The 24,497-nt window shown below is 44.8% G+C and overlaps 1 protein-coding gene across 2 annotated transcripts in view; it reads left to right on the top strand.

The window, feature by feature from the left end:
- Positions 1–24,497, top strand: part of sh2d3ca (SH2 domain containing 3Ca) — a 64,981-nt gene that overhangs the window by 7,648 nt on the left and 32,836 nt on the right. Inside the window, exon 4 of one of the 2 annotated variants that reach the window (XM_030435996.1) lies at positions 2,552–2,591. In XM_030435996.1, coding sequence (XP_030291856.1) covers positions 2,552–2,591 — 40 coding nt within the window. Of the gene's footprint in view, positions 1–2,551; positions 2,592–13,046; positions 13,619–24,497 lie in introns of those variants that run through there. The other variant, XM_030435997.1, reaches the window with a different exon arrangement.

Here is a 24,497-nt window from a genome sequence, read left to right as displayed (position 1 = left end):
TGAAGAGTTCGAGGGGAGAAGAAGTGTAGGTGCTCCTCCTCCTCCTCCTCCTCCTCCTCTTTCCCATGACATGCCAAGCTCTCTGTGCCTCTAGTATCCTTTGCATGACAGCAGCGCGCGCGTATCGTGTTACAGTGGAATTTGCACCGCGTGTGTGCGTGCATGCGTGTGCGCAGGCGCGCATGTGCGAGCGAGCAGCATCAGCCCATTAGTTCAGGCCGGGGACCGTGGGAAATCCAGCTGTACGGCGCGGTGAGGTTCAGTGTGAGCACATCATACAGCTCTGTGCCTTAAATCACAGCTCCACACACCCGCGCCGTCCATCCCTCTCTCTTCTCCTCACGCCGTCCACACTGCAGCCCCCCACTCCTCTGCCTCGGTCTGCCTGCCTTTCTGGAAAAAATTCCAATTTTAGTCCTCATTCTCAGGCTGTGTTGGTGGAGCCTTTGGTGGCTGGTAAGTTCTGGCTCTGAAATTACATAGTGTCACGGTGTGTGTGTCAGCTCAGCTGTTGTGATTATGGGGTTTGGTCTTTTGCCTCATGGTGCCACATGGAGCGAAGCTCCTCAGCTCCCTTGTTGGACACTAATTTGTAAACTGATGCCCTCTGTGTTAACTCGTGTTTAACTAGAGCTGAGACTATTAGTCAATTAATGGGTTAAAGGGGTGCTGTGTAGTTTTGGAGAAGAAATTCCAAACAGAAGTATTTACAATACTAATGAGGTAATAATACAAACTGAGAAATATTTACTTTTTCCATAACTGAATAAACAAGCTGTTCTCAGAGGAAAATAAGATCCCCAGCACACTGTTTGAAGCTAGAAAGGTGGCAGGGTCCACCATATATAAATAGTCTGACATTGTGTTGTCCCCTCAAGTCAGTCTGTTTATTCAGTTTATTCAGTCATGAAAAGAAACAGAGTTATTTATTTAGTTTGTTTTGGCATAAAAACAATGAAGAATCTTAATTCTCGTGTTCCCTCAGAACTGCATAGAACGTTTTCTAGTTTCAGCATTTCAAATGTGTAGATTCGATGCTTTTTATTACTGGAGCCTGACCAATACCGATATTAAGTGAGTGAAAAGTACTAATATTGATATATCAGCAGTTATCAACACATTTTCCTTGCAATGATCCCTTAAATGTGGTTATCAAACACTTGACACGTGACAAAGATGTGTACGAGAGGCAGGAGAATTTACAGTTAAACAACAGACTTTGTTGCCCGAATGACACCAGTGTGCTGAAACAGTTAACATTTCTAGGCATTTAATAACTATAAATGACCCCAAACATTTTTCTTTTGCATTTTGTTCTTTGAAAAAAGCTTTTATATCAGTACATATTGGACAACATATACGCCGGTTCAGCTATGTCTGTGACACGCCACTGTGAGCAAACAGGTAAACCGGTAATCATCTAAGCACAGATAGCATGTCTGCACATCTTCCTTCCCTTTTTGGGCTGCTTGTGCACAGCAGACAAGTGTAGGCGTGCAGCACTATGGTTATAATAGAATCAGAGTTTCAGTATGAAGTCCAATATAACAGTCAACTCATATGTGTTAGTTCAAGTGTAAGTGTTTCATACAGCCCCTGTAGTTTACTGTGCTGCTTATAGTCAGTTGCAACACATTTTAAAAAACGTGCTTGTTTTTGTCGGAAAAAGTTATTTAATAATTGAAAAAGAGATCGGCTTACTGCAGTGATAAAACAGCTGCAGGGGAGTTTACATAAGATCATGTGGAACAGTTGTTTTGGCATCTAGAATATGTATTATTATTAATACAAAGCTGACTTGCGAGAATAAAATACAATCTGAACTCATTTATTAAACGTCAGAGCGTAAACAGAACATTTGTTCAGCTGCTTTTTTTTTTTTTTTTCTTCAAAAGGCTTAAGCACAGGAGCAGCTCGGGAGGGGAATGTAGAGCTCCTCTGCCATGGGACCTATTAACATTCCCCAGCCCGCTGCCATGATGGGCCCCTTTGATCTGGCCTCTCCGTGGTCATGTGTAACACGGCTTCGCTCTGGGCCCTACGAGACCCATCGTGCAATTGGGAGCCGATTGATCTTGAAGCTTGTCTTGGGGTGTAATTGCCCCTTTAGCTCATGCTCGCTCTGTATCACAAAGCTGTGCGGCAAGAACCCGCAGCGTGGCTCCCAAGACTTCAGCACAGCGGGGTCCCTGACACTTGATCCGGATCCATCACGAGCATTAAAGTGCGAGTTATGGTGCCCGAGAGGTTTGAGAGGCCAGCTCCATATTCACCAGTCTTGGTTTTTATCACTTGGGGCTTGTTTCCTGTCTGTTTTTTTTGGGGGGGGGGGGTTTCACAAAGCTCAACTGAAACAACATGTTAGTCACTGGAGAGGTCATGGGAATACAGGCATGCCTCTTGTCCGTGGTAACATGCGCTGCACCTGTTACAAGATTAGATCAAACAGAAAAGTCTGTGAGTGTGTGAAGAGGGTTACAGGCTTTTTCCTGCTCAGACATCACCTAACATTCCCGCCTGTTTCATCTCCTTTTGCTTCCTGTTTCCTCAGCCACATGGAGCCAGTGCAGAGCCAGGCGGAATACGTTCAGGTAAGTGTGCATCTCTGTGCGTACTCGTCTTGTCCTCTTCTACCGTGTCTGTGTTAGTGTGAATGTGTGGCATGATTGGACGGACTAAAGGGGCCATTCGCTACAAAATCAAAAAACACACATTTCACCTCCTACCTGCAGCACAGTTTATCAATCAAGATTGGAGATCTTTTGGAGTTTTGGAGATGTCAGCTGTAGAGATGTCTGTTCTCTCTTGATTATAATGGAACTAAACCCCTCCAAAAGTAAATGTGAAAATCTCACTTTAGCAATGTGTCTTTCCAGAAATCTTAACCCGGTTACTGGAGATAATCCACAGGCCTTGTCATGAGCAGTTTTATGTAGGAATTGTTTTCTCTCTGTACCAGAGTGCAAAAGGAAGCATGTATCTGCTCGCGGTCAAGAGGCTAATTAACAAAACTAGCTAACGAGACACCTCAGCCGAGGAGGACGCACCGTCATGGGCACGAGCCTTCTATTCATTAGCAGATGCGCGCTTCCTTCTGTGCAGTGATACTGTTGGAGGGTGTAGCTCGGTAAGAAAGAAAATAGTTCCTACATGAAACCGCTCATCGGATAATATTATTTTATTCTGGATTTTCGTTATCCATTCTCTTCTCTGTTGCTGATCAATCGTGAGGCAGTGAAGTGACGACAGCTTGTTAGATTTTCTACATTTATACGACTTGAAACCTGGAAGACAGCATCCATGAGGTGGATCATCAAGGTGGACACATAGTCTGACATGTAAGAGGAAAAATGTCTTATCATCATTATTTTAGGTTGAACTGTCCCTTTAATGTGCACTTTTCAGCCTCTTACTACCATAACATTCTAGATTTTTTACCTTCTCATCACTGTGTCTCATTCTGTCCGTGACACACGTGTAATACCTGAGATGCCAGCAGATATGAGTTGCAGTTTTTGGGCCTCCGCGAGCATCTCAGATTGAATTTGCTCATCTCCCTCCCACATTATTGAATTAGATTTTTTATTGTGAGCGCTCAGAGGTAATTGTGGCCGATTATTAGCCCCTAGTCTTCAACAGTTATGCTCATTTCGGCAGGCTCACTCTGCATTTAACCTAATTCAGTCTGCCATTTAGCTAATTGAATTCGGAGTGAGGGGGTGCTAATGTCAGCGCTGCCATTGTGTGCTGCAGCCAGCAGGTGGCGCCATACACTCGAGCTGTCGATCTTCCTCGAAGAACAGAGAGAACGTGGAGCTGTTTCATGACCTTGGTTTTGATGATAGGGCTTCATGCACAATGTGTAACAAAAACGAGCTAAAAGTGGGAAGTGAGAGCGAGAAAGTAAAGAGGAAAAGGAAGGATGAAAAGGAGGGAGGGAAGGAAAAGACTAAAGGGAGCTGTTGAGCTCTTGGGATCTGTTTATTTATTGATTTTCCATCACCGGCAAGGTGGTAAAAGCCCTCTCGTATGACCCTGACCTGCATTCCTTTTGTAAAACAAATAAATCCGACTCCCCCCCGACCACAACAAATTGACTAAAGTTAAATCCCACACCACCGCCTCCCTTGTTAGAATGTCGGAGGCAGCGTGTAAATACTTTGTGACCTCATAAAGTTTGATCACAGTCGCAGATTTAATCAAAGAGTTTGAACATAGATGTCTGTATTTTTTTATTTTTTGCAAGTTGCTCATAATCGAGAATGCAGACTTGTTTTACGGCTGTGCGTATAAAACATTACTGGTGTAAACAAAATTTTAACAGCATCAGAAAACATTTATAAAATCCACTCAGCTGTTGCTCAGCAGTCTCAGTGGTAAGCCGTCCACCAGAGTTTCCCTTAACTCAATAAAACCTTTTTAAAGGGAGTCTGGGACTGGCTTGTCTTACATTGCAAAAACCTGCGTGTGAGTTATTTGAGGTGACGGCAAATCAGCCACAGACTCGCTGAAAACATTTTTGGGAACTTAAGAAACTTTGCGAAATGCCTAATTCCTGAAACGCATTGAGTTATTCCTTTTTTTTTTAATAAAGACATATTGTGTCAGTTTGTCAAGCCAGGTAATATATTATATTATACTTATATCTTTATTGTAATGTAAGACTGAATATTTGTCTTATCCACTTATCCACTGATTACTGATACTGATAAAGTCTTATTGTGTTAATATTTTGTGACATTTAATTCTGTAGCCCAGTCTTAGCATTTATGAAGTGCTTCTGAGAAGATTTTATATTGTCCAGCCCTTTACTGGCGTGACATAGTGCCAGCTTGTAGCTATTCTGTGACGAGATGGGGCCTAAATGATGTGCTTCGTTAATAGCAGATCAGCTGCACAGATGAGCGCAATGCACACTGTCGCCCACACTGTTATTTCTTAAACTAAATCATTATTTCTAGACTACCTCTAGACGCGGTCAGGCTGATCCGATCACAATCCGATTATGATGCATTTGCACCTTGCATTATCTGCGTGTTTCTGCATCAGCAATGCCAGTGTTTTTGCAACCACAGCTGTATTTGGGACATTGCTGTGAGCGGTGGCTGTATAGTTGCGACATTACAATCTTGCAGACGTCTTGAAGTCACAGTTTGCAAATAGAGAATACAGGCTGTCTGTGGATCGAGCATTTTGAAACTTTTAACGGTATTATACAGCACCTAGATCTGCCTCATAATCAGAAATGACATGGAAATCTCACTTTCTACAATACAAGACCTTTAACACCAGGTACAAATGGGGTGACCCAGTGTCTCTGCTCTATATCCCTGAAGGTTTATGCATTATTTCACAAAATGTGTATGAAATTTTTATGAAGTTAGTGATGTGGTCTTTATTTCGGGCGAGGTGACCCGCCTCCGCCATAAAAACACTGTGTAGAAACTCAGCTGTGTTGAAAAGGCCTGTCAATCAATTTGTGAGTGATTAGTCCGAATTGAGCGTTGCGATCACTGCTCTTATAATTTACCGGCATGGTTCTGTATTACTTGCACTACAGGTTGCCCCCTATAACTGCTACTGTCGTTTTTAAACACCAACTGTCTGCTTTTCTTCAAACCTCCCCCGTGTTTTGTCACCCAAACATGTTTCCCTCTCTCGCCACAACAGCCCCTCCCATCACCACCCACTGCCCCACCCACCCACTGAAAGCAGCCAGCAATCCCTCCATCGCCTTCCATTTCTCTGAAACATTTATGACAGCTGATGTTTAAATCAGGAGCAGGCCTCAGTGTTCCCTGTTATAATGGTAGAGAGACCAGGCCAGTGACTCTACACCCCTACACCCCCCACCACCCCCTGGTGTGTCACGTGTGCAGCTCAGACACGTGTACACTTTCTGACTCAAAGACGTGTTATCCAAAATATATATGAAAATGAGAAGGAGACTACGAGAAACAAACTGAGAGGATCCAAATATGCTCAAAGAAAATAAGCGATCAGTGAGGAAAAAAAAAAAAGCACAAGGCTTTGAGGGGAATATATTCATCTTTCAGACTTTTAATAAAATATCCGTCATGATTAATATTTCACGTGGACGCACGCCTGGTCAAGCAATATCTGCTGTGGGGTTTTTTTCGTGACTTGTAGTGAAAGATGTAAAAAAAAACAGTTTTTTTTTAAGGGTTTGGGTTGGTTAAAAAAAACAAACAAAAAAAAAAAAAACAGGCCTGACCACGCTGTTTTATTAAGCAGCTAATGTCTCAGTTTGAGTGTGTGTGGCTGCTTGTTCTAGTGAATGTGTGTGTTTGTTTTTCGCTTGCAGCCCGGCCCTGCTTTGTCTCCTGTCTCATTAAGTGGTTTGGTGCCGCTTTGACAGGAGAGGCAGGAGGGGGTTGGTTCATATAAGGTTTATTAACGTATATCTGGCACATGACACAAAAATCAGTGTGTGTGTGTGTGTGTGTGTGAAGGGGCTCAGCTGTGTGTCTGTGCGTTATTGCATGTTTGATTATGCGAATGGTTTGAATTTCCCAAAAATTGGGATGTGTCTGTGCGCTGCCTGATTAAATCAAGGCAGTGCCCCGTGGGCGCATGTTCGTGTGTCTGTGTGTGTGTGCCTATTACAGTAGATTGAATTATTGTGGCGCCTCTGTAAATGAGAGGGGGTGTAAACTGTCAGGCCCTCGGTCACACACCCCTGGAAAGTCGACGGTTACTGTTCCTTCACTGGCACAGACACACACAAAGTTCATACAGAGTGTAAACTGGAGGGCTGTTTTCCATCCTGGATTGTTACGTGAATAAGATTGATTAGGTCACCAAAAGAAAAGGCCCCAGATATGACAATGCATCTTTTAACTGCACATAGTCATCTGTAAAATATGACTTAGATTTGACCCTACATAGTGGATAGAGTCTTCCGTTGCTACACATAAATCTTTTTTCACCAGCAATTTGAGCTAATAATGACAATGGTAGCTGGTAATGTCTACCATCTTAGTTTAGCATATTATTATAAAAACATTTACTCATTAGTCTTTGGGTATAAACTAGGGGGTTTCAGTCAGCATTCTCCTCCCTTTTTCTATCTGCTTGTTAGTGTTTTCAAAATCCCCTGTCTCCACAGAGCAAGCAGCTGGTGCCCTGAAATTGGCCAGTGAGGCTACCTTTACCCTGGTCGCTTATGTTACAGAGCTCCCACAAACAGGCTTTGAAGACCATTTTTGTAATGGCCAAACTGTGTCATTACAATGTCACCTGATGCACCAGGGCCCAAAACACATTTCCCCCAGAAGCTTATACTGTACGTCCGGAGCAGGAGCTTGGTTCACAGAAAGTCAGACCTGTTCCTAGTGCATGTTGGACTCCGGCAGGGCTGCCCGGTTCTATTCATTATTTTGATGGACAGAATTTCTAGGCACAGCCACAGGCCGGAGGGGTTCTGGTTCGGGAGCCGCTGGATCTCATCTCTGCTTTTCGCAGATGATGTTGTCTTCAACCTGACCTCCAGCATGTCCTGGGGCGGTTTGCAGCCGAGTGTGAAGCAGCTGGGATGAGAATCAGCACCTCCAAGTCCAAGGCCATGGTTCTCGACCGGATAAAAGGTGGCTTGCTCCCTCCGGGTTGGGGGAGAGCTCCTGCCTCAAGTGGACGAGTTTAAGTATCTTGGGGTCTTGTTCACGAGTGAGGGAAGGATGGAGCACGAGATTGACAGGCGGATTGGTGCAGCGGCCGCAGTAATGCGGTCGTTGTATTGGTCTGTCGTGGTGAAGAAAGAGCTGAGCCGAAAGGCGGAGCTCTCGATTTACCGGTCAATCTACGTTCCTACCCTCACCTATGGTCATGAACTTTGGGTCATGAACGAAAGAATAAGATCCCGGATACAGTTTCCTCCACAGGGTGGCGGGGCGCTCCCTTAGAGATAGGGTGAGGAGTTCTGTCACCCGGGATGAGCTCGGAGTAGAGCCACTGCTCCTCCACATCGAGTGGAGCCAGTTGAGGTGGCGAACACCTTGGGATCCTCCCAGAAGAGCTAGAGGAAGTGTCCAGGGAGAGGGAAGTCTGGGTGTCCCTGCTCAGACAGCTGCCCCTGCAACCCGGCCCCGGATAATTGGAAGAAGATGAATGTTTGGATGGATGGATGGATGAATGGATGGCTATACTCTGAAAGCAGCATCCCACAAAATCATGACTTAAGCCATTGGGTCCGATCAAATATGAAAAGTCTAGAAGAGCCACAAAGACCTACATTCACTTTTGAAGTTAGTCGGATGCTAAACTGGAAGTTAGCTGCCTTTTTTCGGCAAAAGTCTCTAGTGCGCATGCTCTTTAGGCCCCACAACATGGAAGATTCATGATGAATGAAGGTCTCCACTTCCTAAGCAGTATCCACATTCCACTTGTTAGATACTAGATACAACAGTGCAAGCACAAACAAGTTAGAGGCTGTTACCTGTTCATTTGCGAGAGTTTTAGCCATTTCACTGCCAGGGTTCTCCTCCTTTGTGCAAATTTTCCACTGAAACAAGTTCCCAAATGACACTTTGCAGACTTTGAATACTTCTACTGTAGAGGAAGGTGCTAGAGGATTACCAAAGTCAGAAGGAATTATCCTCTGGGCTCCATCATCATCTACCAAATGTGTCCGACAGTTGTGTAGTTTGAATCGAAGTAGTGGACTGTACGATATTGTCATCCCTGAAGCTTTCGTGTGACTCAAAATGCTGACTATCAGCAAGCACACTTTGCTAATTGGTTTTCAGCTTAATATGACTCATTGTATAGCTGTCTTTGTAGTGATGATTTACAGCACAGTGCCTGGAGTCTTGGTGCCAAAGTCATAAAAAACTGAAATGATATGTGATACGGTAAAGAGAGGAGTCTCAAAACTCCTAATATTGCATGTGAAATACAGGAAAGCTGCATCAACAAAGAGGACCAGTGACCACCGCACTGAAAGACGCAAACTGCAGCCTCACAAAACACAATCCCTTTGAGTGTCAGAGAGAGAAAAGGCTCTGATATTCAAGGCAGAGCTATTATATTCTCAGGTATTTCAATCATTTTGTCCACCGTCTTCAAGGTCGACACGCTCCTGCCACGAAGAAATACCCGGGGTAGAGAATAATGACACATTGATCGCTCTGAAACAGTATTACACACTGCTTTCCTCACGCCGGAGACGAGTCTAGTTGCTCCAGCAACACACTCGTCTCAGGTTAACTCATTTTGATACGATTAAAGCAGGACAGCTGATTTTTAATTGCGCTATTTCACACCTAAATTAATCTTTTTTTTTTTTTTTTTTTTAACACGTCTGTGTGGACAAAGTCGCAGCTCTTCCAGCAGTCCTCTTCATCTCGCTGCATCATTATTGCAGGCCGATGGCTTCAAACGGGCTTTGAAACACATATCTGCTGGTTCGATACGGATTAAGCAGTCGGTGAATGGGGTCCATCCTGTGAAAACACACACACTGATGACAATCAAACACACACACACACACGCGCACACACAGATCATTAGCTGTACCGTCCTAACCCCCAGCGGAGCCCGGCCTTTGTTTTTAGACGCGCACGTGTGCACACATAGACACACATAAAGATATGTGTGTTCATCTAATCTTCCCTCTGTGTCTCTTTTCATCTCTCACACACACATGCACAAACACACGTTTTACTCCCTTACACTCGTTCTCCGTGTGTCTCTCTCTCTCTCGCACACACACACACACACACACACACACTCCTTTCATTAGTGGGATGCTCGCAGGCACATGCAGGGATTCTCCATTGTGCTCCCTATCAGCCTGCGGGATGGGGCTCACTAATTAATATTTAACCGGAGACCGCCTCCAAGCAGGGGAGGAGATGTAGAGATAGAGGTCTGGGAAGGAAAGGGGAATGTGGAGGGACGGCCGTGGAGGAGAAGGGAAGGACAGAGGAGAGACGGGAGGTAAAGACAGGGGATCAGAGCGAGGAGGAGGTTGGTGATGAGAGGTCTGGATAAGGCGGGAGAGGGAGAGATGAGGGGAGGAGCGCGGCGATAAGAAAGGTTGGAGAGAGGCTGATTCGATAGAGCGTAGAGGGAGTTTAGGGAATGCCGAGGATCGGTTCAAAGAATGGATAACAGTAGTAGTAATAGAGGAAAAGCAGTGGGTGAAGAAAGTGAAGAAAACGGAGGGGAGAGTACCCCGTATGCACATTTTCTGACAGAGGATGTGAAAGAATTTAAAGGGGAGCAAGTGTGGAAACAAAGTGAGGCCGAGGCAATAGAAAGAAAAAGAGCAAGAGAGGCAATAAGGGTAATGAAGTGCACAAGACACTGACGTATGAGCCTCTTTAGTCTTCCCAAAGGCACAAAATAGCAAAAAGTCCAAGACCATTTTTCTTTTAACCTGTGGAGAGTTCAGTCTATTACATCCAAGCATATGAAATGATACGGAGCAGTGAAGGTGTGCATTATGATACACCGCCAGATATACAGTATATCCCCATAATGAAGTCTGTTTATGTCTGTGTTTGTCACGCTGACAGACAGTATGACCATATCTGTGGACTGTTGGGTTGGTTGCAATATGGATAATAATAATCTGGTCATACTATTATATATAATCATATTTATGATAGCAAGGGTTGGTGATCTAGCCAGAAAATAATAATACAGCAATCTATTTAACTGCAGTCACAGTCTTATAATCTAAAATGCAATCCTTTTTTCTCCCCCTCATCTTTAAAACACCCTTTAGACGTGAACAAGCGTCTGAACCGCCACGTTTCTTGTTTCAATAGTCACCCAAGGAAGGTTTGTTCACATGACATGGATCTGCTCATCTATGAAAGTATGTGAAGATTGGAAACAGAAGTTAGAGGGCAGTAGATGCCTTCAAGACAGCTTGCAGTGGAAATCATCACATGCATGTATCAAGACATAGTTCTTCTCAGGCTCAGAGTAAAAGATGGAAGGGAAAGAGGAGTAAAAATAGAGAGCTGCTGTTGCACCAGGATATCAACCCTGGAGTGTTATATCATAGTGCACAGCGCAACATTTTTTATTTTTTTTTCTCTGTATCGAGTATTTTCAAAGAAGACGTCGTGACTCAGTTCGGGGTGATTGTGTTGCCTCGCTTTGTCGTCGCAGCTCCCCGCCGCAGCAGCCTTTTGATATCTGTTTGACGTAACTCATCTGAGGATGCGGGATGACACGTGGAAACACGAGCGAGAGCGCCGCTTCAAAACAGCGAGGGGACGGGGCTCCTCTTGTTTCACTTATACAAATCAAAATAGTTGAAGGTATAAAATAAGAACTTATATTCTTTAGAAAAAAAAATCATTTTGTGGAATGGCTTCAAGCTAATGCACCTTACACAGCGATACATTTTCATTATGACCTGTCCGAGTGGGATTTGCCCCTCTAATATTGCCAATTTTAATGCCATGCTCGTTGCTCTCGCCCCCACATATATACTTTAAACTCTGCATCCATCATATTGTCACATGTTTCCCCCCCCAGCATGCATTTTAGGTTGTGTGTGTGTGTGTGGCGCAGCGGCCAGATGTAACACGCTGTACGTTGTGATTGTTATGGCGTGGCATTACAGAGGATTGAGGGAAGGAAAGCACAGGGCCCCTCTTATGAGATTATTTGTGTCCCCGCTGTGTAATCTGTCTAATCCAACGCTGGATGGTTTGAGATTACATTAAGAGGAGATGCTGCAGTTAATGAATCCATCCTGTGTCTTGTGGCGCCTTATCTAGCGGCCCTTTTTCTCCCTCCGCCCTTGACCCACTAGCATGCATTCGAGAGGCAGATTAGCAAAGTGATTACTTGCATCATCTGACGTTTGTGTGCCGCAGAGACAGAATAAGAAAAAAGGAGAGATGTGGTATTTTGTGTGACCTGAGGTGTTACATATTTCCTCTCCTTCCCTGGCTATGTCTTCCCTCTTACGTTACACCTCCCCGCAGTGGTGCAGACCCGGCTAAATGCAGTGTCAGAATTTTGGATGCTGTCAAGGCTCCTTGCAGTGTTGCTATGGTGAAGCGTCCTCAATGATGTCACTCACTCTGGCCCTCTGGAGACAGAGCCCCACCCCTCCTGACATCTCCCTGCCTGCCGGTATGTGTGCGTGTGTGTGTTTTTTCCCCTGTATGTGTGCGCGCGTGTGTGTGTGTGTGTGTGAAATGGGCCGGTGCATATCACGCCGTGTTATCCTTGAAACACCTGCCTGTGTGTTTCAGCTTATAATGAGCTGTCTAGCTGCAGTCTGTGTGGTTTTTTAGAGACACATCATTATATTCGGCTACACGCACACACACGCGCGCATGCACACACACACGCACACACAGAAGGATAACATTTCTATCACCATTATTCAACCACAGGAACCCAAAAGCTCTGCAGCTACCTCTAGTAATATGTGGTGGTGTGTGTGTGTGTGTGTGTGTGTGTGTGTGTGTGTCGACTTGTAGGTGGAATAAAAGGTGTGAATTTGCATTCAAGCCTGTGTGTATGTGTGTGTGTGTGTGTGTGTGTGTGTGTGTAAGGGGACCCCTGTTGGGTTCCTTTCATGGCAAAAGAAAGGTTAGATTCCTTTGGGAGGCTGCACTCCTCCCCCTCCTCCTCCTCCTCCTCCTCCTCCTCCTCCTCCTCACTCTTCCTTCCACCAGCATCTTCTTCATTCATCATCTCATCTTTTAATTATCCCTCCACCCATCTTTTCTCACTTTCCCCCGTGTTTTACTCCCTCCATCATCCCTCGCCGTCCCCCCCTCCTCCCCCTCCTCCTCCCCCTCGCCCCCGTGTCAGCATTGTCTCAGCGCTGAGGCGGGGGTCGTCGGGAGGAGGAGGAGGAGGAGGAGGAGGAGGGTGGGTGGGGTTTTTTTTTTTTTCTGCCTGCAATTCGACAGCACTTCTCCTCTCTGCCTGTCCCTGCTAGCGTTCACCCCCCCGTCACCTCCCTCCCTCCCTCCATCCATCCCTCCCACCTCACCCACCAACCCTCCCTCTCTCTCCCTCCCTCCCTCCCTCTGGTCCGCCCTCCCCCCACCCACACTCCTTTCATCAGCAAGCAATGAGGTAATCCCTAGCAGCCGCGTGAAGCGCAGCAAGTACAGTGAGAGGGAGAGAGAGCAGCGAGAGCAGAAGCGACAAGAAGCCGGTGCGGGGCAGAAGGAGCCGGGATGTCAGGAGCAGTAATATCACTCGCTGTTATCAGGACCAGCTGTTAGCGGCTCGCTCGTAGGCTAGTAGCTGATGTGGTCACCAGCAGCTGCTTGCAAGCTATAGCTGTGGTGTGTTAGCTGTGTAGCTCGCAGTGTAGTGGTGCCACTATGTTGAGGGGCTGTTAGCCAGGCAAAGGAGGCTGGCAGGGGTGGGACAAGCTTAGCCCAGGGACCAGGGGGGTTTCTGATCGGACACCCTGGGGTGGGGTGGAGAGGAAGAAGAGGACAGGAGAGGAAAAGGGGAGTGAGGTGAAGTAGAGGAAGAGGAGGTTTTTAGGAAAAAGGGGAGCAGAGGAAGGTGTGTGCCCACCATGACGGAGAGGTGTAGTCTGTGGAGTGCCCTGTCGGCTGCAGCGTGCTGCTTCTACCGGGGATCTTTCATGCAGGTGCAGGTGAGTGAGCATCCTTGCGCGTGTGTGTGTGTTAGAACCTGTGCTTCCCGGTGTGTGACAGAGTGTTTTTTGTGTCATCGCCAGGCATGTGTGTGTCCTGATCTCGCACACCATCCACCAAGTTTTCCTTTACATTTGGCGCATTTTTTTCCATGCACGTGTGTGTGTGTTTGCATGTTTCGTCCCGTGTGCGCCTCACTGTCGGGTCCTCTCTCTGTCCCGGCAGCCGGTTAATGTCAGCCCGCTCTGCTCCATAGCTGGCAGACTGATGATATCATAGATGCTGTACAGTACTTGGGTGTCAGATGGACTGCTTGGAACCGGAGAGAGAGATAGAGGGAAACGGTGAGGGAGGAGAGGGGAAAAGAGAAATTGCTTGTTTGTGTGTGTGTGTGTGTGTGTGTGTGTTTGTGGCTTGTGTATGAGGGAGAGGAGTGTGTGAAGGGTACAGTCGAGAGAAGCGTACGGTGTCAGTTTTACTTTTGTCTAATTCTGGCTTCCTGCTCGAAACCTAATATCTGACCTTATTCCCGGGTACAAAAATGACACCCACGGTGTATTTCGTGTGTGTGTCGGTGTGTTTCTGTGTCTGTTGTGTTCTGATCCTTGATGCTTCTGTTTTGAATATGCCAACTTTTCAGGAAGCAGCAACATCGAGTTTTGTTTTAAAGGGGCACTATGCAGTTTTGGAGAAAGAAATTCAAACTCAGAATTTGTTCTCAGTGGAAAATATGGTACCCAGTAAAAAAAGTAAAAAAAAAACAAAAAAAAAACAGTATGAAACTGTGTTGTCCTTTAAGGTCAGTTTGTTGGTTACATTTAATCAGTCGAAGAGAGTGTGTTTATTTAGTATATGTATTTAGTATAGGCATAGGAAATCAATGTCAAGTCAATGAAGAGAAATATTTTTTACCCAAAACCACACAGTGCACCTTTAAGTTTGTAGAATATGACCCAAAATGAGACTTCCTAGTGGGAGCTGAGTGATAAGAAAGAAAGAAATGATAAAAGAAGAGTATACATGGGGGTGGTTAATAGATGAGATAATGGGAAATAGTACTATGAGTAACCAAAAGATATTAATGCCTGGGGCTATGTTACAGTGCTGGACTAAAGTGGTTGTAGTCATGTAGAAGCTTCTCTTCTCTTCTCTTCTCTTCTCTTCTCTTCTCTTCTCTTCTCTTCTCTTCTCTTCTCTTCTCTTCTCTTCTCTTCTCTTCTCTTCTCTTCTCTCCTCTTCTCTTCTCTCCTCTTCCCTTCCCCCTGCCACGTTGGTTGCAGCTGACTCTGTTGTTATAATTATGTTCTTTACTCTAAAGCCACAGAGTCGTGTTTGTAAGCGTGGTTCAGCCGTGTTTCAGGACGGTAATCCTGACGTCGGGTGCCGGCGTGTCCCACCTCGTCCAGTGTGACGACTGACCGGGACGGTCGGCGCCATTAGGGTTGTTTTGTTGTTCTCAACTCAGTTTTTCATCACTGTGAGACGCGGGCAGAATGAATGAGTCTTGGCTCTCTTTTTCGGTGTTTTTTTCGAGGCATCTGCTTTTGTGTCGAGTGAAGTGCTTCAAGTTGTTTTAATTGAATCTGTCATGGGGCTCCTGTGTAGTGGTGGTTGTGGTAGCTGAATGTGTGTGTGTGTGTGTGTGTGTGTGTGTGTGTGTGTGTGTGTGTGTGCGTGTGTGTGTGAGCAGGCAGGCGGGGGGGTAAATTAATTAGCAGTTGCTGAATGGTTAGAGTTAAGTGGGAGCATTTCTTTTGTAAATAAAATAAATGACTTAATTCCCCGCAACTTGGGGTTGTTTACAAACAGTGTGATTTCGTCTGCAGACTAATATTGATCCCCCCTCGAATCCATTCTAATTAAACATAGCCCATCAAGCACAATACTGTGTCACGTAACCCAAACAGAGAACTGATGCTTTAATCATTACTTGTTCTGAGCGTTCAATGTCACGATGATGCTTTTTTGTGTGCCTCCGGGGGGGGTATTTAAACCGGTATTGCTTTTCTCTTATATACCTGCAACTTGTGATTTAGTCGCTGTTGATCTGACAACAATTGCCGTTGATCCCGCCAGGCCTGTGTGTGATGCTGTGAAATCTATGGGGGAACCAGTGAATATCCATCCGGGCGAGCGTGGAACCCGACGGATTGACTGACATCAGAGACATTATAGAGAGGAGACAAACCACTTACAGATATAGTATGTGTTAGTTCTGCATAAAAATGTCTAAAAACAACGACTTGTTTTATGTTTTGAGTCGTGTACTTACATTATCCCAGATGTTTCCGACAATGTTCAAACCCAGGGAAATTTGGATTGCTGCTGCAGTCAGGTTGATAAACAGGAGTGAAGATTAACCCATTTATTAATCCCAGACGTTTAATCTCTGAGTTCTCCACAGAGCATCAGAGCAGAATCACATGCAAACATCTTTTGTTTTGACAGAGAACCACTTAGCGGCAGGAGTTGCAAATTGTGCGTTCAAAGCCATTTGAATAGAAAAGTCTGTAACGTCAGACACGACACATATCCCATCCCTTTTCCGCCAAAAGCCAACTGCTTTATCAAGGAACCAGCCGAACCAGGAAAGATATCAGCCCATCGCAGTTGTAGTTTGCAAGCAGTTTAGATTCACGCCAATTTCAACTGGGGCATGGAGAAGGAAGATATCGCACTAATGCACATGATAAGCAAGAAAGGTGAGGTTAGTCAGACATTAGACAGCAATCTGCCTCTGTTATTTACCTTTGTCCATGTGTTTGATAGCCACATTTGAGGGATTGTTGCAAAATGTGTGTGTATCGCGTTCATATATGGATATCCTAATTTTTCCTCCCTCAAACTGTTATCAGCACCAAAAATCCAATATCGTTTGGGCTCTGAATAAGCCACATTTTTTAACAGCCACTCTGTCACTGCCCCGCACTGAAGCCGTGTTTTCTTAGAATTTGCCGCTCAGCGTTAATCCTTAATGATCTGTCATTTGTCCCTGATAAGATAAGATTATAAAGACGTATCCCAGATACTTCACGATAAACCCAGAGGACAACATCTGGCTGGTATTTATCAGTAACACTTTCCCCCCATGCAAACTAAAATAGACATTTAAAAATATGTGTTTTTCACAGTGCTGTGAGAGTAATTACTCACAGTGAATCTCTTTGCTTTCCCTGCACCACTAATGACTGCAGACCGTCTTGTTCACGCAGGTCGTTAGTGGTCACCGACCACAGAAGGAAAAACTGCTTTCGCTACAAAAAATAAGTTTTCTCTTTCTGCACTCAAAAAAAAAACAAACAACAGATATGATTGTAAAGCAACCATAATCGCTGCAAAATGGGTCAAATGTCTGAAACTGCAGTGACACAGAGATGATGTTGATACAGCGACCGCGATGTGTGACCTCAGCTCATCAGCTGTATCAGTGGACAGAGATTACACTTGATCCCCTGGTCTAGACTGCAGTATGCTAACTATGAGCTCACACACACACACACACACACACACACACACACACACACACACACACACACACACACACACACACACATAGACACACATCCAGCTTAACCATTGTGTCTGCATTCGACCCAGTGCTTCCAGCGTATCTCTGTAACTGGGACAATGTAACTGTCCGCTGGACTCCTGCAGCGGTAAAAGCCCCCGTGAGCCGCTAGGAAAAGCCACACACACATATGCATGGACACACAAACATACAGAACAGACCCCCCGCTTCAATTTGATTGTTTTTGAAGTTAATCCTTTTTTTTCTGCGAGCCACTTTTCCCCCTCCTTCCACCTCCTTCCTCCCCCTCCCTCCCTCTCTCCCCTCTCCACTCAACTCTGTAGCCTCATTCCCTGCTGACCCGACCAGCATGCGGTGGCCGTCATGCCAGCCAGCAGCCGGCCCCTCTGTCCTTTAGCGTTCCCGCAGCCCGGCTGTATCTGGAACATTGCTTGTCGACCTCCAACCTCGCAACATGGCACCTCTCTGCCTTCCAGTGCCGTGCCCTGCTAACCAAGTTTCTGCTTGAGGAAACAAATCCTAGAGATTCAGTGCACAACATTTTTATACATTGTAAGGAAATGGTGGAAATCACTGGAAAGAAAGTGAAAGGGCTGTTGAAAGAGGATTCCCTCCCAGAGCACAGATTGAGTTGGATAGCTATCAGAGAGTGGGATGAGCTGTTGGGAAGAACTTTCTTGTCTTTTTCTTTTTTTTTAAACTAATATTTAGAGTAGTAAAAAAAATGTCAAACTTATTACTTATTTAAACTTATTTTAAACCCTGATGTTGGCAGTAATGCAACATTTTGGATGCAATCCGCCTGATTTTAGTCCCTCGTGCTCACACTGTGGAATAAGACAGTATATGGCTATAAAATCAAAGGGTGTTGCTATTCTCCAAATCCACTGTTCAATTTGACTTTCAATTTTAAAGTCATGATTAGGTTAAATTTTCAATTTCTCAAGTTCTACAGCACCGACGGCTATGCTATGGTTAGCCCCAGACTATTATACCCTGACAACTGTCATTTACATTTTTTATGTGGTCCACTTGAACGCATCACGACGTCTCTGTGGGCGCACAGATCCTTTGCCGTGCTAAGCGATTTTTGTAGATTTTCAGAAGTTAAGACATGCACCTGAATGCACCATGAAGTCCCTCCGAGTGTGTCAAACTCCGGCACAAACAGACAACAGAGGAGAGAGGCATCGATAGAATATAAAAATTGTCGATTTCTGCATTTCATTTTGATCACCGAAAATGAAAATTACCAGGGAATTCTCACCTTGTGCACCCCAGCGTTGTTGTGCTTCCTGCCGCAGAGACGTCCCGATCACTTTATTTCACAGTAAACGAGGGACTCCTGTGACAGCAAGGCTCAGAGGATCTTCTAGTTATAGAACCTGAAGAGACATGCGGGGAGTAAATGCAAATGAGGTGCTGATTAAGCACCAGAGTCGATCTGAGTGAGTAAAAACACAGGCTTTCGGTGTCTATACCATCAGAGCTTTGCCTGAGGTTTTGAATCATTGATTGTTGTTGTTGATTGACAATAAACACAGATAAATTCCCACATTTTTTAAAAGCGTAAAAGCTGAAGATATTGAGCCGTAGAGATAGAAAGAGGTCAGATCATCAACTCCAGAGAGCTCCAGTTATTAAACGCCGGATGATTTCAGCAAGGAATCCAGCAGCAAATATATCATACATATTACAACCGGCAAGCTTTATTGGACTGATGTCCCTCCTGTGCGTCCTGCCATCTTTCTATTCCTCAGAGCAGGTCGCGGTTTAATAACAGAGACTGAACTGATACCATTGGTGACATGTTCTTTCTATAGTGCCTCATCTATACAGTGTACCTCTACACAGTCTGCACTTTGAGATTATTAGCTTCACAGGAACAAAATATTGTTTTGTTGCTGGATCTACTCTCACTGATGTCTGATGGTCTTTACATTTTCTTGAATTGGAAGTGGGGGAGAGCTCGGTTGGTTTTGGTCCACTCAGTTGGTCACAGCAGGTTAACCAGCAATCAGCTTGTCCGTCACATCCCCCAGAGGGGCAACTGCGGTTTCGTATTAGCTTTACCCATCAACGCACGTCAGTGCTAAGCTAGCTGTAGGAGATATGGCCCTGCTAATGCCTTTATGTATGTGTGTGTGTGTGTGTGTGTGTGTGTGTGTTTGTCTGTCCAGGCTATCGGAGCCCAAGCCAATTGGTGTGTTTTAGTATTGAAATATTCACCATGTAATCCCCTCTTCTCCACTCCTCCTATCTCTCTCTCCCTCTCGCCCTCCTCCCCAAAGCTTTTCACCACAAATCCTCTTCTGGCGTGCCTGCCTGTCACACCCTCAGGCTCATAGTGTGAAGGGCAGCTGTGCATGCGTGTGTGTGTGTGTGTGTGTGTGTGTGTGTGTGTGCTTAAATTGCCTTGTTCCAGAGTCTGTATCCTCATTAGAGCTCTGTGATGTTTTTGGCAGTAATGAGGAACAATCCTGCATGTGTGTTTGTATGTGACAGCCACATATCTGTGTTTTTCATGTGTGTATGACCATGTGTTTGCGGCGCCCCTAACCCGTCCTGTGACTTTGTTCTTCAGTCACATTTCTCAGTTTTCTGATCTTCTTTTCGGTTGTAATGTCTGGATTATACCCAGCAACGAAATCTTACAGTCTAGTTTCTGGTTGATAGTGGACATGTTGAAGCATTATAGTTTTGGTATTAGCTGGGGAGAAGGATTAGTTTAAGATGGCATAATCAATCATTAATTCTTCAGATTAACTAATTTATACAAGCTGGTTTGACAGTTGCGACCTCTCTTTTGCTTTGGTGACAGCTCCTTGGAGAGAAAAATTCAAGTAATCCGTCACCTCTGTGGTTGAGGTTTGGTTATTCGTGGCGGAAAGATTTTGTGGTCACGGTTTAAAGAAACAAACATTTCTGCAACTGCTTGAGGGAGACGGGATGCCACAGTGAAAAAGATATTATCCTTTCTGTGCCCCAACTGTCCACCTCAGCCTCCTCCCTGACAGGCTCTGCAGCGCTACAGTAACATCCTGCAACCCCTGCCTCGGAATGTGAGAGAGAACTGACATACACTGCACAAGTAAAAGTAAAAATGTTTTCCTCCACAATCCAATTTCCGATTTCAGTACGATCAAGTACCGATCCAATGCCAGTTCATTACCATTCAGCACCAGTGTGTTACGGTCCAATGCCAGTGCGTTGCGATCCAATACTAGTGCGTTACCATCCAATACCTGTATGTAAAGTTCCCTCTTAAACCAACAGTACCAATGAATATATGACATAAAGAGAAGGTTCAGGTGGAGAGAGGAAGTGTGGCTGCAAATTGGTCGGCTGATGAATGAGCAAGTGATTTTGGGGCATGAATCAAACAGCTGATGATGTCAGTGTGTTTTACCAAATGACCCGTGATTTCTAGTGAGGACGGGCTCCTTGAGCGCATCTCCCTCTGGGTTTGTTCCTCCTGGACACCACTAATGCAACGAGAACAGTGTTTCCCACCTCTGTGTGTTGGAGGCTCGAGGCCCAGATTGCAACAAAGCCTATATCATGTTTGCTTGAAGGCTTTTACTGAGGCAGCTACAGGAAGTGTTAAGTTGGCTTTCACGGCATGCTGAAGAGTTCACCGCTATCTCATTCTTCTGTAGTGCTTTGTCCTTCTGATGCATTGTGCTCGGGCTCCCTTTTAATCTCTGTCTTGGCCGAGAAGGTTGAGCGAACACTCAGAGTTAAGTGGTCCTTCCACTGCAGGTCACTATTAGGCAGCTTAGTATAAGAGGTAGAAAGAGTACTTGGATTTCTTTTAAAAGATAAAATGTGGATTAAACAGACAGTGTTGACATATGGTCCAGTGAGCCTTTATATCAAATAATGTTCGCTTGTGCGAGGTTAATTCTACACATTCAAATGAGATCAGTTTATAGACCCAAGAGCATTCAGGTGGTGGCATTAATAAAACAGGTATAAATACTGTAATTTGAATAAATATGGCAAGGCTGTCGAGTAGAAAATGTGTCTTCGGGGCACTGCGTGGTTCAGCAAACTCAAGCGCATAATGTGCTTCAACATTCAAACAAGTGAAAAATGCAAAAGAACGAAAGCGGTCTCCTCGTATCGTGACTTGTAGCTGCAGGCCAGGATCACTGAGGTTTCCAGCTCAGTGCTTCATGTAATCATCTGCTCTCTCTCTCTCTCTCTTTCTCTCTCTCTAGACGTGATCGAGGAAAGCTTTAAAAGAGAATAACATAAGCACATAAACCCATAAGAATGCCCATAAACCCATAAAGTATTCTTTCAGAATTTCAGTACGATCAAGTACCAATCCAGCGGCAGTGCATTACCATCGAGTCCTGAAAGAACACTGAAAGAATACCTGCCTGCAGGTTAGAGATAAAAATGCCCTTCATCCCGGTGTTATCGTCTTCTCTCTCAACATTTAAGAAGTACAGCTTTAAGTAATTGCCTTTGCGAATATTTACATTCAGCTTTTTCATCTTTCCATGCTTTTCGCCTCAGTGGAACAATCCCTGCAATCACAGTCCGCTTAATTCTCCCCTGCGCTGCTTACAGAAGAATCAGATTTTTCATTATTTGATTTGGCAGATTAGTCTGAATCTGTGGATTATGTGAGCTGGGTAAAACATGCCAAACAACAGCGGCCGTCGCCTCGCAGGGATCCTAATGATGGTAGGCTGATTGTCCCTGGGCTTGCATGGAGGTTTGAATGCCGAAAAGTGCAGTTAAATGAAGAGAAATATCCGCAGAGGAGTCACCGATAACTGTGAACGCACAGGTGTAGTTTCGCAATGAGCGTGGGTTTATCGCAGCGGCCATTAGCGCAGTTTATGTATTGCATCCACTTTGCTCACCATTGATCGAGAATGTGAATAATCTTCCCCTCCGCTCCTTATTTTCTTATCTTTCTCTCTCACGTCTCACTCCTCCAACTGCTCCGTTCATTCACAAACTCTGACGTTGCGTTCGAAGATGAATGAAATCAAATGTCTGTTATTTTTACACGCAGACCTTCAGAACTGACACGTAGGGCTGAACAGTGTGCGTGTGTGTGTGAGCGCGCGTGTGTGTGTGTGTGTGTGTGTGTGTGTGTGTGTGAAGCAGTCCTCTGAAGTCTCTCCCGCTGAAGAAATCACACATGCCTGTGGATCCACACACACACATACACCACGCTCACATATGCTGGGAACGCCGCAGCTGAGAGGGTGTGTGGCATGGTGATGGGATTTGGGAGCAGGAGGTTGCCAATTGTTTGCCCTCCTCATCTTTGACCCCGCCTGACCTCGGAGGACGCCGGGGCTGTTGGATCGCAGGCGGCTGCGGCTTCAGAGGCTCAGTTCTCCCAAATGAAAACAAACAGCCGTTCCAGTGCGGGGGAGTTGTGCTCCGGTGCTTCTAATGCCCATCACTTGATACACAAAGTGGGGCCTTCTGGTTTGGAATGATACATAATGGATGCAATCTGGAAGTTTTAGCGTCTCAGACATTAAAACAGGCAAGATTTGGTTAAAGGGACAGTTCACCCCAAAATCAAAAGTACTTGATCTTGATTGTTTTGGGTTTGAGTTAGGAGATATAACTGTGTTGATGCCTTCTGTCAAATATAATGGAAGCAGACAACAATGTCTCTTTCCAGGAATCATGACCGGGTTACTCAAAAACAAAAAATGATCATGACAGATTTCCATGTTAATATTGTGGAAACTGTTTCATCCTGCTCTACGCTCAAGTTTTATTTTCAGTTTATTTATGCATTTCTGTGGGCTGAATATTCAAGCGCACAGTCCATTTTAACAGGCACGCTGCCTTTTCTTTAGGTTAAGGTTCTGCAGCTTTCCATGGCACCGTTTCTCTCTGTTCTAATTTCTAATAAATCCCACTGGGCAGAGTGTGTTTGACTTACAGAGGGCCGCAGACCTCAGAGGAGTTTTTAATGCATCATTTTTTTCTTGAAGAAAAGACCTGGGGCTGTTAGAGCGTCTCTGGGTGATTTACAGAGAGCAGCTGAGAATGGCAATGAACACACTCGCTGGCACTCGTGCTGTCTCTCATACATACACACACACACACCCAGATAGTCAGTCATGTATGTGTACATGCCTGCACAGGTACGTATGCATGGTGAGTCCACCAAATGGGGCGACAAGTGTGTCTTCTCTTTTTTACACCATCGATTTATCTGAAAATACAGTATTATTTTTTTTATCTTTTTTATTTCTTCCCTTTGCCAAGGACGTTTTCACCCATGTCTGATGGTTGGTTGGTCAGTTGGACATATTTATTTTTTAATTTTTTTAATTTCTCAGGGAATAATTAATGGATGTGCTTGAACTTATTTCTGTCTGTTGGTTGGTTGGTTTGTCAGCAGGATTACACAAAAAAGTGCTGAACAGATTTCTATGAAAACTGGATGTGGGATGGGTGTCGGCCCAAAATAAACCTCAATTACCTTTTGGTTCGGATCTGGTTAAAAGAACAGAATCCAGGAATCCAGGGCATTCCTCTACATTCTCCACGACATTTGTGTCCGTGCCCGCAGCCTTTGCATGAGGGATCAACATTTGTTCAGCTTTTGTTGAGATGATTGCGGTCTATGTAACACCTTAAATTGTATGAGACCGTGTTTGGTGGATGATTTGCAGTTCATTTGCGTTTGTCCTTGTCAGACGTAAAATGATTTTGTTCTTAAATAATTTGCTGTCCCTTGTGTTGACTGATTGTTCCAGCGCTGCGAGTTAAACACGAGTGCTCCCTCGCAGAGATGGAGGAGATAAAAGTGCCATTCTGCTGAAGGTGCTGATAACATTTTTTAAGTTATTAAGGAGGCAGATTGGGTTGTTAATGTGTACAAGATACAGATACTGATTAGAGATTAAATGGATTTAATTGAGTGAAATTTGATAGCTTTGTTGGCCGTGGTTCAATTCAAATTAGATTGCACTTCTGCTAATAAGACGGAATTCATGCAGCGTGGACACTCGGATCGTGTGCTGGAACACATGTAACTCATGCATGCGCATAATCTCTGGGTTTTAGCAAAAATGATTGGAGTGACGGAGAGACGATTGAACAGTAGATATCAGTTATTATGTTTCCGGTATGTAAGCGTCTGGATAGAAGAGGAGTAATGGACAAGGCACAGGCAAAGAACATCCTCCAGCAAGGCAATTATTTTCTGTATCGGGACATCTCAAATTGCATTATCATGGTTGGTAAAGTGGCTCGCAGTCTGTGGATATCTGGATTTGTATCTATCTACAGTGCGCCTGGCTGGATTTTTCATACGAACTCACAACTGCAGCGTTTTTTAAAAGAGAACTCGG

Source organism: Sparus aurata, chromosome 12 (assembly GCF_900880675.1).
Source record: "Sparus aurata chromosome 12, fSpaAur1.1, whole genome shotgun sequence".
NCBI classification, from domain to species: Eukaryota; Metazoa; Chordata; class Actinopteri; order Spariformes; family Sparidae; genus Sparus; species Sparus aurata.
This window is presented reverse-complemented; position numbering and strand designations above follow the sequence as displayed.